This window comes from Orbicella franksi, chromosome 10 (genome assembly GCF_964199315.1).
Source record: "Orbicella franksi chromosome 10, jaOrbFran1.1, whole genome shotgun sequence".
NCBI classification, from domain to species: Eukaryota; Metazoa; Cnidaria; class Anthozoa; order Scleractinia; family Merulinidae; genus Orbicella; species Orbicella franksi.
The window spans coordinates 26,255,206-26,274,794 of NC_138154.1; the positions used below are offsets into that span (position 1 = coordinate 26,255,206).

General features: G+C 37.7%; 3 protein-coding genes across 5 annotated transcripts in view; 2 read left to right on the forward strand and 1 right to left on the reverse strand.

Moving 5' to 3' along the window:
- The window catches only part of LOC145501887 (uncharacterized), a 237,544-nt gene that overhangs the window by 182,864 nt on the left and 35,091 nt on the right, over positions 1-19,589 (forward strand). The gene's annotated exons all lie outside the window — the stretch shown is intronic.
- Positions 2,433-2,921, forward strand: LOC145501778 (histamine H2 receptor-like). Its single transcript, XM_081481173.1, has one exon. It carries the CDS (start codon positions 2,433-2,435, stop codon positions 2,919-2,921), a length of 489 nt encoding a protein of 162 aa, XP_081337299.1.
- On the reverse strand, positions 13,791-19,339 carry LOC145501779 (GPI alpha-1,6-mannosyltransferase 2-like). Its single transcript, XM_081481175.1, has 3 exons — positions 17,349-19,339; positions 15,133-15,265; positions 13,791-13,985 (listed from the first exon to the last, which is right to left on the reverse strand). Exons 1-3 carry the CDS (start codon positions 18,194-18,196, stop codon positions 13,791-13,793), a joined length of 1,176 nt encoding a protein of 391 aa, XP_081337301.1. The 5' UTR covers positions 18,197-19,339.

Below are 19,589 nucleotides of genomic sequence, written 5' to 3' on the forward strand. Positions count from 1 at the left end.
TTTGTTTTCAGTATGGGAGGTCGTAAATATTTCTAGCAAAACCTGCACTGTAAATGAAAGGTTTTGTTTGCTAAAAAATTAGCAAAAAAATGGCTAACTTTTTAGGAGAATAAAAGAAGATTGAGTGCATATCAATTACCCATCAATGAATCAGCAGCCAACTGAAAAGCAAGTGCTATTTAAAGGCTTGAAAGATTTTACACTTATCTATACTAAACTTCGTAACGGTTCCTTCTTTTTTGTATTAGAGTCTTTCGGACTTTTAATGAGTCGCCGGCAACTGCCGCTTCCAATGAACAAGCGCAAAACAAAAACTATATTTTAACGGGAGCTTCAATCAGAATAATAAAGCTTCGATCAGAATAATAAATATCAACATTTGTTTCAGTGTTTTGATTGTGTCTCAACGTTTATAACTCAAGAAATTTTACTTCACTGAATATAGCTTACAAACTTTTAATTCGTAATTTGCGAAACGGTGTTTGTCACTTGAACAGATACATATATTTGTTAAGATTTTTGGCGAAATTTTACTATCCACCTTTGAGAAAGATTGCGTTTTGCTTTGAGAAATAATTCTTCGATATTCTTTGCGAAATGTATCTTCATAGTTCGTAAAATCTCGCTTGATAACGTGGCACGTGAATTAACGTTATGTGGTGTTCATTGTTTTTGTTCTAATTTATTACGTATATAGATTATGACCTAATTAGGCATATTTCTTAAATAAAATACAGTTCGTGTCGTGTTGAAAAAGGGCCAGATGCTAAAGTTTCACTGAAAAAAACGCCATGAACGTAACTGAATTTAAAGTGTGATCCTAGTTTATAAAAGCAACTCGTTCATGTCCCATGAACGAGATGGTTTGAGAACAAGAAAACCACGAGGAAAAGATTGCCTTCGCCATAACAGAAATAATCCTGAACATCCTAAGCTTTCCTGCAACGATCGTAATGAATGTGCTGGTGATAATGGCGGTGACGACAAGACCCAGATTGCAAAGTAAATATTACATTTTGCTGGCCTGTTTGACTGGAACAGACCTGTTAGTAGGGACCGCCTCACAGCCAAATAACATCGTTCAACAGATTTATGTCATTAAAAGTTTATCACTGTCCGAATACTGCCGATACCAAAAGACGGCCTATGTGATGTTTTAATTTCTCAAAAATCCTATTTTTGCATCTCTGTTACATCTAACAATTATTATTTCACTTATTAGTAGTGCTATAGAAATAAAATGATTCGAAAGACATGCAAGGAGCTGCTTAGAATGAAGTGCACAAACTTTAACGAGGAGTAAGCGTATTTTATTTTATTGTATTTAATTTTGTTTTTTGTTTGTAAAAAAAAAAAATAAAACAATACTGACGTGTGATATTGATAATGCCGAAACTGACACTATTAAAGCAACAGAATATGATCTGGATCATAATCTCTGGATTAAAGATATTAACAACATTATGTTGAAATAAATTTCGCTGGAAATTGATATAGAATGTTGTCAGCTTCTTTGAAGGAGAGAAATAAACTTAAAAATATGGCAAGCTACTGTTTAGCTATAGTTACCATTCAGTTTTTTGATTTCAGTTTTAGACGACGTAAATATTAATTTCAAAACCTGCGCTATGAATTAAAGGTTTCGCTGGTCAAAAATTAGAATAAAATTAGCTAACTTTTTAGGAGAATTAATGAAGATTAAGTGCATATTAATTACCCATCAATGAATCAACAGCAAACTAAAAACCGAATGCCATTTAAAGGCGTGAAAGATTTTACGCATATCTAAACTTCGAAACGGTTGCTTCTTTAAAATAATGCTTTAAAATTTATCATCTAACAGTACTAAATTTTAAAGCTCAATAAGTTTACTTCGCTTTTAAAAATAAAATTCTTTGTATTATTTTGATTTATCCTTGACTTTTAACGAGTGGCCGGCAGCTGCCGCTTTCAATGAAAGAGCGCAAAACAAAAACTATATTTTCACGGAAGCTCCGATTACGAATAATAATTATCAACTTTTGTTTCAGTGTTCGAATTGCGTCTCAACGTTTATAAGTCAAGAAATGTTACTTTACTAAATATAGCTTTTAAACTTGTAATTCGTATTTTGCAAAATGGTGTTTGTCACTTTAAAAGATAGACATCTTTGCTAAGATTCTTGACGAAGTGTTACTTTTCACTTTTGAAAAAGATTGCGTTTTGCTTTGTGAAATGATCCTTCGAGATTCTTTGCGAAATGTCACTCAGCCATACTTCGTGAATTATTGCTTGATGACGTGGTGCCTGAATGAACTTTTTGTAGTGTTCATTGTTTTTGTTCTAATTAATTGCGTATATAAACTGTGATCTACTTAGCCATATTTCATAAAGATCATTTTGTGTCGTGTTTTAAGAGAACCAGAAGCCGAACATCCACTGAAAAAGTCGCCATGAACGTAACTGAGTCTAAAGCGGGATCTTTCGATGCAACATGTCCCATGAACGAGATGATTTGGAGGCAAGAGTACCAGGTGGAAAAAATTGCCTTCGCCGTGACGGCAATAATCCTGAACATCCTAAGCTTTCCTGTGACGATCGTAATGAATGTGCTGGTGATAATGGCGGTGAAGACAAGACCCAGATTGCAAAGTAACTATAACATTTTGCTGGCCTGTTTGGCTGGAACAGACCTGTTAGTAGGAGCCGCTTCACAGCCAGGTTACATCATAGGGCAGATTTATGTCATAAAAGGAATATCTCTGTCGGAATACTGTGGATACCACAAGCTGACCAACCTTCTGGTTTTGAGTCCTATTTTTGCATCCGTGTTACATCTGACACTAATCAGTATCGAACGGTTTGTAGCTCTGAAGTATACTTTTCGTTATGTAACAATTGTTACGGGGCTTCGTTTAAAAATAGCCGTTGTTAGTTCCTAGGTGTTCGCATTTTGCCCAGCTATTCTGGGAAGTCTTTCTAAAGAATTGGGATTTATCTCCAATGTCGTAGCTGTAATGGTTTTATTTGTCAACATTTCGTTGATAGTTTTCTGTCATTCATCGGTTTACTTTGTAACCCGTCGTCACGAGAAACAAATTAAATGTGAACAAGTTTCACTACAAGCTGCAGCAGACTTTGCAAAGGAGAAAAAAGCTCTGAAAACTACCAGGATAATTATAATGGCTTTGCTTGTATGCCTTTTCCCCCTCTTTATGTATGTTGTTTGTTGGTTCCTCTTTTCTGGGGGTAGTAGTCACATTGGGAACGTAGTACTCTTGTCTCATCCCGTTTCCGTATGGTTGTCATCGCTGAATTCTCTGTGCAATCCGATCATATACTGCTATAGAAATAAGACGTTTCGAAAGGCATGCAAGGAACTGCTTAGAATGAAGTGCACGAACTTTAATGAAGAGTGAGAACTCTTTAAAAGAGCAATTACTGGGGTGAGATACCGAAAATGCCGGAATTGCTAATACTAAAGTTATTATTGTTGAAATAATTTTTGTTTGTAAGTAATTTAGGGTGTTGGTCGTTTCTTTGAAGGAGAAAAATATGCTTTAAAATATCCAGGCGATTTATTGTGTAGCCGCAATTTAGTTTTGTTTTCATTTCAGATCTAGTAGTATGAAAGAGAGGTTTCTCTAAGTGAAAATTAATAACTAAATTTTAAGTAGAATAAAAGAAGATGACGTGCAAATCGATAAATCAACAGCAACCTGAAAAGCAAGTGTCATTTAAAGGTCTCAAAGTTTTTAGGCATAATATCTGAATTTCGTGAAGGTTTCTCCTGCTTCAGAATTAAGTCTTTCTGAAGAGTTTGAAATAGTTAGCCTATTGCGCTATCTCATCGTTTGTTTGTTTGTTTGTTTGTTTTTTAATTTCTGTTGATACCCTTCCGTTATTTATCGGCTTTCTTTCTAACCAGTAGTCCCCAGAAACAAATTAAATTTGAAAAGGTTCACGACAAGCTGCCGCAGAATTTGGAAATGAGAAGAAAGCTCTGAAAACTACCAGGATAATTACAATGACTTTGGTTGTATGTCTTTTGCCTGTATTTATGTATACTTTGTTTGTGAACGTCTTTTCTAAGGATAGCAATTACACTGTGAATGTAATAGTTTTGTCTCATCCCGTCTCCGAAACGCAATCATCCCTCAATTCTCTGTGCAATTCAATCATATACTGCCCCAGAATAACATGTTTCGAAAGACATACAGAATGAAGTGCACAACCTTTAACTAGGAGCTCGAGTAAGAGCTAATATTAGAGTTATTAATAACATGATGAAATAAATTTCGTCAGAAATTTGTTTAGAGTGTTGTCAGAATCTTTGAAGGAGTGAATTAGAGGGGCATTGAAAAGTCCCATTCAATTTAAAAGTTCTCGTAAAATTTGGCCTTTGCTCGAATTGTTCGCAAAAATTAGGTGAGTGCTCGTATACTCGTGCTCGCAAAAGTTTTGCAACTGCTCGCATGCTCGTATTCTTGTTAAATATTCTCTGCCATCTAGCGGAAGAATAATTTGCAACATGGAAACAAAATTGAGGCTGGAAACAATGTTTTCCGTTTTGCAAATCTACGAGACATAATTATTATAAGATTCTTTGCGAAATCTTACTTTCCACTTTTGAAAAAGATTGCGTTTTGCTTTGTGAAATAATCCTGCGAGGTTCTTTGCGAAATGTCACTTCACTTTTACTTCGTAAAATATTCCTTGATGACGTGGTACCTGAATGAACTTTGTTTGGTGCTTATTGCTTTCGTTCTAATTAATTTCGTATGTAGATTGTGATCTTTTCAGGCATATTTCATAAGTACATTTTGGGTCAACTTGAAAAAGTATCGCATGCATGCTAAACATCGACGGAAAAAACCGCCATGAATATAAGTAAATCTAAAGCGGGATCTTTGGTTATAATATCTCCCATGAACGAAAAGGTTTGGAAGCAAGAGAACCTGGTGGAAAAGATTGCCTTCGCCATGACAGCAATAATCCTGAACATCCTAAGCTTTCCTGTGACGATCGTGATGAATGTGCTGGTGATAATGGCGGTGAAGACAAGACCCAGATTGCAAAGTAAATATAACATTTTGCTGGCCTGCTTACCTGGAACACACCTGCTGGTAGGGGCCGCTTCACAGCCAAGTTACATTGTGGGACAGATTTATGTCATAAAAGGTCTATCTCTGACGGAATACTGCGGATACCACAAACTGACCAATTTTCTGGTCTTAATTCCCATTTTTGCATCCGTATTACATCTGACACTAATCAGTATCGAACGTTTTGTAGCCATGAAGTATACTTTTCGCTAGATAACAATTGTTACGGGGCTTCGTTTAAAAATAACCGTTGTTAGTTCCTGGGTGTTCGCATTTTGCCCAGCTATTCTGCGAATTCTTTCCGAAAAGGTGGAATTTATTTCTGGGGTTGCAATTGCAATGGTTTTATTTCTCAACATTTTGTTAATAATTTTCTGTCATTTATCGGTTTACTTTGTAACCCGTCGTCACGAGAAACAAATCAAATGTGAATAAGTTTCACCACAAGCTGCAGCAGACTTTGCAAAGGAGAAAAAAAATCTGAAGACCACCAGGATAATTATAATGGCTTTGCTTGTATGTCTTTTCCCCCTGTTTTTGCATGTTTTGTTTTGGAGCGTCTCTTCGAAGAGTAGTAGTTATATTGTGAACGTAATAATTTTGTCTCATCCCGTTGTCATCTGGTTGACATCGCTGAATTCTCTGTGCAATCCGATCATATACTGCTATAGAAATAAGATGTTTCGAAAGACATGCAAGGAGCTGCTTAGAATGAACTGCACAAACTCTAACGAGGAGTAAGAAGTATTAAAAAAACTTTACTGACGTGTGAAATCGATAATGTCAGAATTGGTAATATTAAAGTTACTAATAACATGATGAAATAACTTTCGTTGGAAATTGATTGAGAGCGTTTGTTGTCAGATTCTTTAAAAGAGAAAATTTGAGGTGTATTGAGTGGTCTCATTCAATACTCCTCCTCGCCAAATTTTTCCTTTCCTAGAATTGCTCGCAAAACTCAGGTGACTCCTCGCTTGCTCGTGCTTGTATGCTCGTATTCTTGTTAAAATGGTCTGCCGTGTAGCGGAAGCACGCATAACTTGGATCCTGGAAACGAAATTGAGGCTGAAAACAAAATTTTACGTTTTACAAACTGGGAAACATACTTATATTTGTTAAGATTTTTTGCGAAATGTTACTTTCCACTTTTGAAAAAGACTGCGTTTTGCTTTGTGAAATAAACCTTCGAAATTCTTTGCGAAATGCCACTCCATAGTTCGTGAACTATTTCTTGATGACATGGTACCTGAATGAACTTTGTGTGGCGATTATTGTTTTTCGTTCGAAATAAGTTCGTATATAGCGGACTGTGATCTAGTTAGGCATATTTCATAAAGAACATTTCGTGCCGTGTTAGAAAAAACATTATTTGCTTTAATTTCACTGAAAAAACTCGCCATGAACGTAACTGAATCTAAACCGGGATCCTTGGTTATAATATGTCCCATTGTTTGGGTGCAAGAGTGCCAGGTGGGAAAGATTGCCGTCGTGATGACAGCAATAATCTTGAGGATCCTAGGCTTTCTTGTGAGGATCGTGATGAATGTGCTGGTGATAATGGCGGTGAAGAAAAGACCCAGTTTGCAAAGTAAATATAATATTTTGCTGGCCTGTTTGGCGGGAACAGACCTGTTATTAGGGGCCACTTTACAGCCAAGTTACACCGTGGTTCAGATTTATGTCATAAAAGGTATATTTCTGTTTGAATACTGCCGATACCATATGGCGGCCCATCTGATGTTTTAAGTTGAATTTCTCGTTGTTGCATCTCTGTTACAGGTAAAAATTGTTAATTTATGTATTAGTAGTGCGATAGAAAAATGCGATGATTCGAAAGACATGCAAGGAGCTGCCTTGGAATGAAGTGCACAAAATTTAACGAGAACTAAGAGCTTATGTTACTCTCTCTTTCTTTTTTCAAAAACAAACACAATTCTGGCGTGTGATATCGATAATCTTGAAACTGATAATATTAAGGCAAGGGATCATAATCTCTTGATTAAAGATATTAATAACATTATGTTGAAATACATTTCGCTGGAAATTGATTTAGAGTGTTGTGAGTTTCTTTGAAGGAGAGAAAAGAGCTTAAAAATATGGCGAGTTACTGTTTAGCTATAGCTACCATTCAGTTGTTTTGTTTTCAGTTTTGGACGACGTAAATATTAATTTCAAAACCTGCACGATGAATGAAAGATTTCGCTAACCAAAAAGTAGAATAAAAATAGCAAACTTTTTAGGAGAATAAAAGAAGATTAAATGCATATCAATTACCCATCAATGAATCAACAGCAAACTGAAAAGCAAGTGCCATTTAAAGGCTTGAAAGATTTTACGCATATGAAAACTTCATAACGATTCCTTCTTTAAAAATAATGCGATAAAATTTATCATCTAACAGTGCTAAATTTTAAAGCTCATTAAGTTGACTTTTGGTTCTGAAAAATAATTTTTTTGTATTAATTTTATTTATTCTGAATCTTTCGGACTTTTAATGAGTCACCGGCAGCTGCCGCTTTCAATGAACAAGCGCAAAACAAAACTATATTTTAACGAGGGCTCCGATTACGAATACTAATTAGCAACATTTGTTTCAGTGTTTTGATTGTGTCTCAACGTTTATAATTTAAGAAATTTCACTTCACTGAATATAGCTTACAAGCTTTTAATTCGTAATTTACGAAATGGCGTTTGTCACTTTCAAAGATACATATCTTTGTTAAGATTCTTGGCGAAATGTTACTTTCCACTTTCTAGAAACATTACGTCTTGCTTTGCTAAATAATCCTTCGAGATTCGAAAGAAATGTCATTTCATACTTCGTGAAATATTGCTTGATGAAGTGGTACCTGAATGAACTTTGTGTGGTGTTCATTGTTTTCGTTCTAATTAATTTCGTATATAGACGTTTGTAGACTGTGAAAGAAGATGTTTCGAAAGTCATGCAAGGAGCTGTTTAGGATGAACCGCACAAAAACTTTAACTAGGAGTAAGAACTTATTAAAAAAATAGCATTACTAGTGTGTGATATCGATAATGCTGGAATTGCTAAAATTAAAATTATTATGAACATGACGAAATAAACTTCGTTGGAAATTGATTCAGAGTGTGTTCAGTTTTTTTGAAGGAGAGAATTAGACTTTAAAACATGGCGGGTTACTGTTTAGCGCAACTCAGAGTTGTTTTTGTTTTAGTTTCAGAAGGCTTTCATTTTAATCGGAAATCCTGCATTATGAAAGATAGGTTTTGCTGTCGTGCATATTGATGAATCAACGGCAAAATGAAAACCAAGTGTCACTGTACTTGAAGGTGTCAAATTTTTAACTCATAATATCTGAAGTTCCTTCTTGAAAGAGATACTTTAATTTTCTCAAGTGAGAGTATTACACTTTAAAGCAGAGTAAGTTTTCTCCTGCATTTGAAATTAAATTCCTTCTCGAATTTCAGTAATCCGGAGTCACTCAGACTTTTAATCAGTAGCCGACAGCTGCCGCTTTCAATGAACAAACCCAAGACAAAAACTATATTTTAACGAAAAATAATTATCAACATTTATTTCCGTGTTTTGATTGAGTCTTAACCTTCAATAGAGTTTACAAAATTTTAATTGGTAATTTGCGAAATGGTGTTTGTCACTTTAACAGACACAAATATTTGTTAAGATTTTTGGCGAACTGTTACTTTCCACTTTTGAGAAAGATGGCGTTTTGCTTTTTAAAATAATTCTTCGAGGTTCTTTCCGAAAAGTTACTTCACTTTACCTTGCGAAATATCACTTCATACTTCGTGAAATATTGCTTAATGACGTTTTACATGAATGAACTTTTTGTGGTCTCTGTTTTCGTTCTAATTAGTTTCGGATATAGACTGTGATCTAGTTAGGCATATTTCATTAAAAAAAAAAATGTCGTGTCGGGTTGAAAAAATACCGCAGGCTGAAAAACTCGCCATAGCTAAAGCAGGATCTTTGGTTATAAGGTGACCAATGGTTTGAAAGCAAGAGTACCATGTGGAAAAGATGGCCTTCGCCATAACAGCAATAATCCTGAACATCTAAGCTTCCCTGTGACGATCGTGATGAATATGCTGGTGATAATGGCGGTGAAGACAAGACCCAGATTGCAAAGTAAATATAACATTTTTCTGGCCTGTTTGGCTGGAACAGACTTGTTGGTAGGAGCGGCTTCCCAGCCGAATTTTAATAGCGGGGAATGTTTATGTCATAAAAGGTTTATCTCTATCGGAATACTGCCGATACTACAAGGCGACCCATCTGATGTTATTCATTCCTATTTTTGCACTTCTGTTACATCTTACACTTATTAGTATCGAACGGTTTGTAGCTATGAGCAGACTTTTCGTTATATAACAATTGTTATGGGGCTTGGTTTAACAAGTTCATTGTTTTAATTTTTCAACTTTTCTTTGATAGTTTTCTCTCATTTATCGCTTGCTTTGTACACCGTCGTCACGAGGAACAAATCAAATGCGAACAAGTTTCACCACAAGCTGCTGCAGACTTCGCAAAGGAGACGAAAGCTCTGAAAACTACCTGGATACTCACAGCGTTCTCACCGGCGAAGAGCGAGAGCTGTCGCTTTCTCATCCCCAGTTTCCTCGCACTACGCTAAGAACGCCTGAGACCATGACCCCCCATTTGGCAACCAAATACGACGACGACGACGAACGGCTTGCATTTTTAGACTCAGGCTTTCCTACGGAAGCCTGAGTAAATAAAGCAAGTAAAGATTTCAAAGACCGCAAGAAAAAGGAGCTGGCATTGCAAGACGTGGCACGGAAGATTGGTTTTCACTCAGGTCATTATTTTTATCTGACATCATTTGTAGGCTTAAGTTTAAGCTTACCCAGGTTTACCTCATGAAGCTTTTTGATCGAATTGATAGTCCCCGCGTCCACTTTATTTTGATTTTAACGTAACACAAAACAGTCGGTATAACAGAAGAATTCACCCGAAATGGCAAGCTGTTTCTATCGTGACTGGATATTATTTGATAAAATTAATAATATGGTTGATCTTTATTAGGCATCGTTGTGTGCAAAGTAGTTTGAGGTTTTTCAGACTAAAACAGGCCAAATAGACCAAGAATCGATGCTTAAAATGTTTAGGTAAAGATGCAGAAACTGCTTTCAAAAACCTAAGTAACAGATACTTAAGAGACAAGAAGAAAGTACAAAATTTTAAAGTAAGTGGAACGGATACACAATCTGTCACAGATGCCAAAAGTCAAACAAGCGACATGTACAGGCTTTTGGCGTGGCGGGATCCATATGTTCCACCCCCACCGCTCTCCCAGTAGCCCTGTAGTGATAGACCAAACTTCACAAGTAGATGATGCCGATAATGAAGATGAAGGTACATGCACTCCACTAGACAGCAGCGTTAGTAGTAGCATCACCCCAGACCCTAGCTTTGAGCCAAAGTCATTAAAGTCAAAAGTATCTGGTCGGCCAAAATGCCTTCATGCCAAACATCCTAGAGTAAATAATGAAGCTAATGAAGGAGCTGAAATAGGTGTTCTCATATCTATTGGAAATCACCGTGTAAGTAGAGGCAGTCAGAGAACACAAAGATGCAGAATGCCTTTTTGGAGAACTAATTGCTGCCCAACTAACAACAAAGGTCGAAATAAACAATTTGATTTTTTCCCTCTTATTAAAGAGTAATTCTCAAGACGTTAATACTGTTAGCTACATGTATGTAGCTTCTAGGTACCCTGAAACTGGTAGAAGTTTCATGTCTGAGCTGGCTAATGTTGAATCTGTTTCACATATCCTCGATGGTCAGAGCATTTCAGAGAAGTCTTGAACAGACCACCGCCAATGACAGAGGCTGATATTTAGGGAAATCAGATTTGCGATAAAGTAAGTTAATTTCTTATATTTCATTCATTTTATCAGCAGGTAATTAGATAATTAGATAATTAATTAGATACACGACCCCTCAAGCATGTAGTGCTTAAACGATAATTGTGTTTTAAATAAAGGATTTTACTTTACTTTATGAGACAGCTGAGGCAGATCTTGACATCAACATTGAACCCCCAATAAAAGAATAAACTTTAGCGCCCATTAAATTCCTCCAAAATGGAAAAGCCCCTGGACAAGAAAATCTCAGTGCAGAATTGTTAACGGCAGACACCGAACTTGCAGCCAAACTGCTCCCACCACTCTTTACAGCTATATGGGAAGAGAAGAAGGTACCGGAAAACTCGTCAGTGGGAATAATTATGAAGATCCCCAAGAAGGGAAACCTTAGGAAGTGTAGCAACTGGCGCGGAATCACTCTCTTGTCAGTCTCAAGTAAGATACTGGTAAAGATCGATCACCATCCAACGTAATCGAGCGCAGTGGACCAACAGCTCACACAGGAACAAAACTGGCTTTAGGAAAGGAAGGGGATGCAATGAACAAATATTTGCCTTACGTAACATCATCGAGCAATGTACAGAGTGGCAGAGACAACTTTTATATCAACGTTGTGGATTTTGAAAAAGCTTGCGATGACATATATAGAGACTGTCTCTGGCGGATACTGCGACTATATGGAATTCCTTAACAGATAGTCCTGCTTCTCATGCAGAGTTGGGAGCAGTCACTACAGCTTTAAGGTGACAACAGGCGTAAGGCAGGGCTGCGTGATGTCGGCACTCCTCTTTAACTTAGCCATAGACTAGGTAATGCGCCGAACAACTGAGGATAAAGCAAGCGACATACGATGGACCCCCTTCTAATATTGGAAGATCTTGACTTTGCCGACGATCTGGCTCTGGTCTCCCACAGCCACCAACACGTGCATGAAAAAACGTCATGTCTCAGCAACTAACTATGCACATCAGATTGACCTGCAAATCGGCCAGAAGAAGACTGAGATGATGATTTTAAACATCACAAATCCTTCACCAATCCGAGTCAACGGAGAGGATCTTCCAACAACCGAGGAGTTTACATGCCTAGGCAGCATAGTCAGGCGTGATGGAGGAGCAAGCAATGACATCAGCAGCCATCTAAACAAGGCCAGGAATGCATTCAGAATGCTCACAACATATGGAGGTCTCAACATTACAACATCAGGACCAAACTGAACCAGAGCTGTGTCTTCTCCACCCTTCTGTACGGCTCAGATGTTGGAGAATGACAGTAAGCAACCTTACCAAACTATAAGTCTTCCACACAAGGAACCTGAGAAGAATAAAAAGAGTTTTCTGGCCAAACACCATCTCAAACGAAGAGTTACTTGCTCAGTGTTATCAAGAGCGAAGGCGTTCTAAGCTACAAGCAATAATTCTGTTTAAGGCACTCCATAATCCTTTTCCGACTAGTGTGAATAGTGTTTTTAAGTTTACATCCAGTGTTCACTCACATAATCTAAGAAATTCAAAATTCAACCTTTTCGTTCCGATCCTAGTCCGAAAGCGAAAGAGGTAAATTACAAGCAACGCAAAGAGAAATATTTCATCTTCATCCGCCATCTTGATTGTAGTTGAGGAAAGCTGGTATCGAGGAATTTTGTTAATACTACACCTACGTATGCTCTTATGCTTATGTTCTGGTGTTCTCACTTGCTGCAAAAGCTTATGTGTTAGTGAAAACCAGCCTAAAGGAAGAATAAGAACTTATTAAAACTATATATTGGCGTGCGATATCGATAGTCCGGGTCCGGAGTTGCTAATATTACAGAAATTTAAAAAAAAAAAAACAAAAAACAAACAAAAAAACAAATTGCGTTGAAATAAACTTCCTTAGAAATTAATTTACTAGATTATTGTCAGTTTCTTTGAAGGAGAGAAATAAACTTAAAAGATGGCGAGTTACTGTTTAACCATCGTTCAGTTTTGTTTTGTTATTGTTTCAGACGAAGTTAATTTTAATTGCAAATGCTGCACTACACAAGAAAGGTTTCGCTAACTTGAATAAAAATAAAAATAACGAAATTTTGCGGAGAATAAATATGCATATCAATTACCAAACAATGAATGAACAACAAACTGAAAAGCAAGTTGCATTTGAAGGCGTCAAAGTTTTTACGCACATTAGAACTTCGTGAAGGTTCCTTCTTAAAAAAAAAGTTACTTTACTCCATTTAAAAACAATATATGTATGACTGGATTTATGTAAACCGTGTCAATATCTTGCACCAGCTGCGCCTCGTGAGTCCACAACAAATTTTGACCAGTGTGATGACGCATATCACTGTCGATAAGAGTAAAGACAACGCTAAATCACATTCGATTTGTTTTTTACCACAATTTCAACGTCAAAGAAAGTGTTTTTTCAGAGCGTGACCAAGAGCGTGACACATTGACGCGAGCAGCGTTGTCTGGACTCTTATCGACAACGGCAAATTAGTCAATCAGATTACGAGATAAGTAGTAATTGTGGTAAAAATGCACTTTGATTTCACGACTCCTAAAGGCCTTAAAATCACTCCAAGCGATGAAAAAAAAAAAAAAAAAAAAAAAAAAAAAAAAAGGCAGAGGAGAGCGAGAAAAGGAAGATGCATGTAAGACAGTGGAGAAGAAAAACAAAGGTTGGCATTCCTTTTAATTTTTATATGGTCTACTTTAGAGAAGAGGGATAAAAAAACGCTTGAGCAGGGCGTGATTTCTTTAACACTGTTTTCATAAATCCAGACAGATATAAATATCATTATCGGCTTGACACTTGCAGACTCCTGAGGGTAGATAGCTAAGTCCATGGATAGAAGTTGCAGTGTAGTACCGTTCCAATGAAGAAATACAACAAAAAATAGCCCACGAAAAACTTAGATCTCCAATTGTTACTGCACTGCCTGTATGTTAAGTCAGCAGTATCTTTGATGATGACATGTGCAGAGTACCAGTAAATGAGAGGAGATGCAGAAGCAATGAATCTTGTGATGACCTAGACAAGAAATTTGTCAAATACATCAGAATTAGTGATGAGCCATTTTTTTTGGGGGGGGGGGGGGGTTGGGCAATTTCTTCCAAATGCTTCCGCCACAGCAAAAACTGCTGAAAACAAAATTGTGCAAGGGGAGCGACGAGGTAAAAAATTAGAGCAAGTGCTTTCTACTAACTAGGTCCTGACTTACTTTTTTTTTAAAATGGAATTCTTGGACCAGCTATTGCCCACCAAAAATAAATTATGCAAAACCTCCTTTTGTAAAGGAGAAAAAAATTTCATGCCCTAGAAAATTGCCCAACCCCTCCGCCAATCAAAAAAAATAATGGCCCGTCCCTTAGGCAACGTTATGGTTATATGAAGAAGATCTCCACTTACTGGTGTTGTTTGTGGTGGAGAGGGGGCAGTGAGGACAATGTTTACAATGTTTATTAGGTCAGGTACAGTATTCTGTGCAAAGTTATAAACCTCTATGCCTTTCCACAACAGCTACTAAAAATATCGACTTTCTGACTTCATTTAAGATAAAAAAAAAATCCATGCCACACAGTGTATCACCATTTGTACCGGCATAATAACGTTTTTTGACCAGGCTGACGATTGAATTTAAAAATTGAACTAATATAGTGATAGCAGCAAATGTACATTGTGGACTGCAATTAAAACAAAGAACGATAACAAGGAAACACAACCCATATAGTGCTTTTATACATGTACATCTGTCTTTAAACTAATCATGGGCAACCATAGACTTGCTCCTATTATTCAAATTATTCTCAAATTATTAGTGCACACATTGTCACTTATGTACATGGACATGTATCATGTTGAAACTAAGGAGAAATTGTGGTTTAAACACATTTCCAACATTGTTGTTGGGGAGGAGGGAGGGGAGGGGGGAAAGTGTGACAAGTAGTGTAGCTGGATTTGCACAGAACTGTTGATTTTGCATTTTGTGTGAAAAAGCCCAACAATTGCAAATTTGTCCCAAGACTTTGCTTAGTTGTACATGTAGTTTGATGCTCTATTGTACAGTCATGTAAAAGCATGGAGATCATTTTTTAATAATCCTGACCATGTCTCAACATTCATTTCTCTAGAGCAACTTACAGACCTTAGTTTGCATCAAGAACTTATTGACACTGACCTGGACATGCATCGATGAGAAGCCAAACACTGTCATGAAAGCAAGATGGAATGTATAAACTATGACTGAAGGGCTCTGGTAGAAATCACAGTCTTTCTTTTCACTTCTTCCAATCGCTAGATGAATTGGTCTCCTTTGAAAAAAAGAAGCACACTGTAAGAATTCAGAATTTTTTTTTAAATTTTGACCGCTTTAGAAGGTCTTGTTTTTGTACAACACTGGGGCCAGTAAACATGAAAACTAAGGAAGGTGTCTGCACAAGACTAAAGTCAAGGTCTCTGAAGATCATGAAAACGTAGACAGAAAACAACTAAATGTAGAGGAAGTTTGTATGTGCTAAAAGTGTAGTGACCTAACTGTTAGCAGATATTGGGCACTCAGAATACCACGAATATCACCAAACTGTGGAATGGGGTGTAATTTTTAAACACCATTTCATTATGCATTTAAGCAAGACTCTCTTCACTTTTGCAGTGCCTCTTTCCACTGAAAATGGGCACCAGTGAATTTAATGCTTGGGTGATTTGGCAATGGACTAGCACCCATCCATAGGGCAGAGCAAGCTCTCTGGGTCAAGTAATAAGTATTACAGAAACCAGGAAAAGCTCTGACAGTCTTGGACACTTCAGCCTGATGCAGACTTACTGTCACTAAGAAAAATGAGGTAAAGTACATGTAGTTTGCACTGGTGGGAGGTGCGGTGGCCTCATGGTTAGTGTGCTCGTCTCCGGATTGAACGGTCCGGGTTCGAGCCCTGGCCGGGGACATTGTGTTGTGTTCTTGGGCAAGACACTTTACTCTCACAGTGCCTCTCTCCACCCAGGTGTATAAATGGGTACCGGCGAACTTAATGCTGGGGGTAACCCTTCGATGGACTAGCATCCCATCCAGGGGGGAGTAGAAATACTTCTAGTCGCTTCATGCTACAGAAACCGGGATAAGCTCCGGCCTGATGGGCCACTTGGCTCGCATGCAGACTTTACCTTACCTAGTTTGCACTGGTGTATTGATTTAGTGAATCTTTGTCTCTCCTATAATAATAATGAGCTACATGAAAAAGTCTCAGAACTTAAATTAAATGTACATGTATACTGTAACTGAGCTGCAAATAATTTTTCAAATTTCTATTTTGGCTGGAAATATTACCAGTTTGGTCAGACATTAATTATGTACTTTGGACATACACAAATTTTCTGATGACTCAATTTGTGGGTATAATACATGTGTATAAAGTAATAAGCATGCTCAGCAATGCATTATGGGGTCATTTTCACAACAGATGCTTTTGTTTCAAGTTTTATGTAATTCTGGAGAGGTACTTGTATAAAGTAAAACAAACCACAGATCTGTACAATTTGTGTTTATGTTACTAAGCAAACATCAGGTCTACAAACAAGATCTGCATGATTAAAACTGAAAATCATCTCGGCACTCAGTGATGATGCCCAAACATAACATAAACTTAGTTGGACAATTTACAAATTTGATTATATACAGGGTTCTCAGTAGAAATTTTCATAAGCAGCCAAAAAAGCATAACGGGTGGTGTAAAGCAAGGCCTGAAGAGCCGAGCCAGCCTAGACCCTCACCCCTGCCCCCCCAGAAAAGATGGGAAAAGTGTTATGGAAAATGAGTTGTTTATGATCATAACATTTTGATGTAGCAAGTAGTGCTGTTTCACCTTTTTAAAATGCTATTTTCTTCTTGAAACAACTCAGTCAGTCTGTAAGTCTTGATTTATTATTGGATGTGTGCAAATTTTAATAACCGGAAGAGGTGGCTACATTCGTCATCACTGGCTGCCAGCTTCTACTGAGAACCCTGCACATAATGTTCGACTGTTATTTCCAGCATTCCATAAATAAAAAGTCTGCCTGGCCCATCAGGCCAACACTTATCTCAGGATTCTTCATCATGAAGCGACTAGGACTATTTCCCCCCTGAATGGGATGCTAGTCCATCACAGGGTTACCCCAGCATTAAGTTTGCCAGTACCCATTTATACACCTGGTTGGAGAGAGGCATTGTGAGAGTAAAGTGTCTTGCCCAAGAACATAACACAATGTTCCCAGGTCAGGGCTCGAACCCAAACCACTCAAACTGGAAACAAGCGCACTAACCATCAGGCCACCGTGCCTCTCACAATTGCATAAATAAATGGAGATCGAAAAAGGACAGGACAATTGCTTGTTCTCAAGTTCATTCCTTGCACATACCTTGCCATATTATCAGGCTTGCTTCTTTTTTGTAATAGACCAAGTGTCTTCACAATTTCAAGGTTTTCTCGATTACAACAGTAAATCACTACCGCATATGAACTGAAAAGAATCATTGGTGTAGCAAGAAAGAAGTTTGGTATTTGCTTCAACTCAAAGTAACGTAAAAATCCGACATTCCAATAACTGTCTTGGATATATGAGTAAGGTAAAGGTACCAATTTGTCACACCATGGGCTATACACTGTATCATGAGTAACATCTGCTGGAGGCATGCAATATAACACATATCCATACAACTGGAAGAGGATAAATGGAGCAAGTATAATGCCATTAAAGATGATTAGCTTTAAGGAAGCCTTTACTGCATTGCGTAAATTCAACAGGGTAAAAAGGCTTGCTGTAGATTTCAGTGAATCCACTGCATTAGAAACAAAGTGTTTTATTATTTGGTGAGTTACGAATCCACAAGATATAACACCATTAGACCGAGTCGCACAACCGAGACCAAACAGCAATACTGCTAGAGTTGAACGTTCTTCTTCCAAGTAACACAAGGCAGTGAACTGCAAACAACAAAACAAGCTTTCGGTGTAGAGACTTGACATGAATACACTTGCAGGATTAAAGCAGAAAAGAAGCGTCGAAACCAAAGCTACATTCTTTTTCCCAAACAAACCGTGAGTCAATCTGTAAAGCGACACCGCTGCTAATGTAAAGAAAACTGTGTTTAATACCCATCCACAAGCTAGCAACAGAGTTCGCTCGCTCACAAAATATTGAAGCATTTGATGTAGTGTCCGAGCCAAGATCATTAATAACCAAGGGTAAAACGGAAAGAAAGCCATGTACTGCTCATATTTGTATCCTTGTTCTGCTATCTTCAGAAAATATACAGCGTCCCACTCGCCAAATCCTCCAAAAATCTTTTCAAGAGTCCAGTCGCACCATCCTGAAATTTGTATTCTGTTTTCATCGATAAAACTCGAAGTATCGTAGTCAGAGATGAATTCATTCACCACAACCTACAAAATAACGTACGACAGTTTGACAGAGATCATACCAGATTGCCACAGGTACTTATCACTAATTACCTGAACGAAAAGTAAGAGAACTCTTGAAGATAATGCCAAGCGAACAACTTACACAAGTTCGTCCGCCATCTTGAATTTTCTAGTGATACCGCTTACAAAGCAGGCTCAAAAGTGATCACATGACTGACTGGACCTCCGGACGAACCACTCAGTACAGCTTTCAAACCCGGGTGCTCGTCGGAATTTTTGAAAAGAACCCGTGAAGAGGTAGCAAGATCCTGTTTTGTTGGCATGGCTTGAAATGTTTTTCACCCCTAAGAGGTACTACGAATTCTAAAATAACATACTGGCACTCCATTTCGCCGCTCGATTTCGATACGCGCTCGCGGCTACGCTGCGCGCGCGAATCGAAATCGGGGAATAGTTACGAAACAATGACGGCGACGTCGAGGACAACGTCGATTAAAAAATGAATTTATATTTTACCTAAGAATCTCGCGATACTCTAAAGTCATTTACTTTCTTTATCACTGTCAAAACTATTGCAAAACTAAATTCGGAACACAGCGATAAATTTGAAATAAAAAATTAAAAAATTAGCCGTTTTGGTTCACGTTCTCCAGACAGGGCAGAATCTGGTCATTTGACGTCGTTGTCTTGCAGAGGACGGCAAAGAAATATACCAAGAATTACACCGCACGTGCACAGCCATTGTACTGCTCATTAATTCTTTTGTTCAGTGACGTTCTCGTTGCCGTTGCCGTCGTGGTTTCGTAAACTCCCTGATATCGAGTGTGAGACGAGACATTGCTCTTCGCCGCTCGCGCGCGCGTGACTCAAAGGTGAGCCTGCTGGCAGGCTACATTAGACACTGGAGAGCGTGTTTTTCTCGTCACATTGTACAATCTAATGAACCAAAATCATGAAACATGCAGAACTTGAACAGTGTAATGCATTTTAAGCACAGCACGGATTTCTCGTGCTCGAGCACGTTCAAATATTAAGCATTGTCCATATGATGTGTTTACACAGTTCTTTGCCCCAATTTTTTGAAAAATCCTCGCATTTGCAAGAGGGATTATTTCCAAATTGAACTTTGTAACCGGAAATTTGACTCTTAGAATTAACTACAATAAAAGTCCTTTCGAGAGACGACTGCGAAGAACTTGATTTAGTTTTAATTGTCTCCTTCTACTGCTTTGCCCTT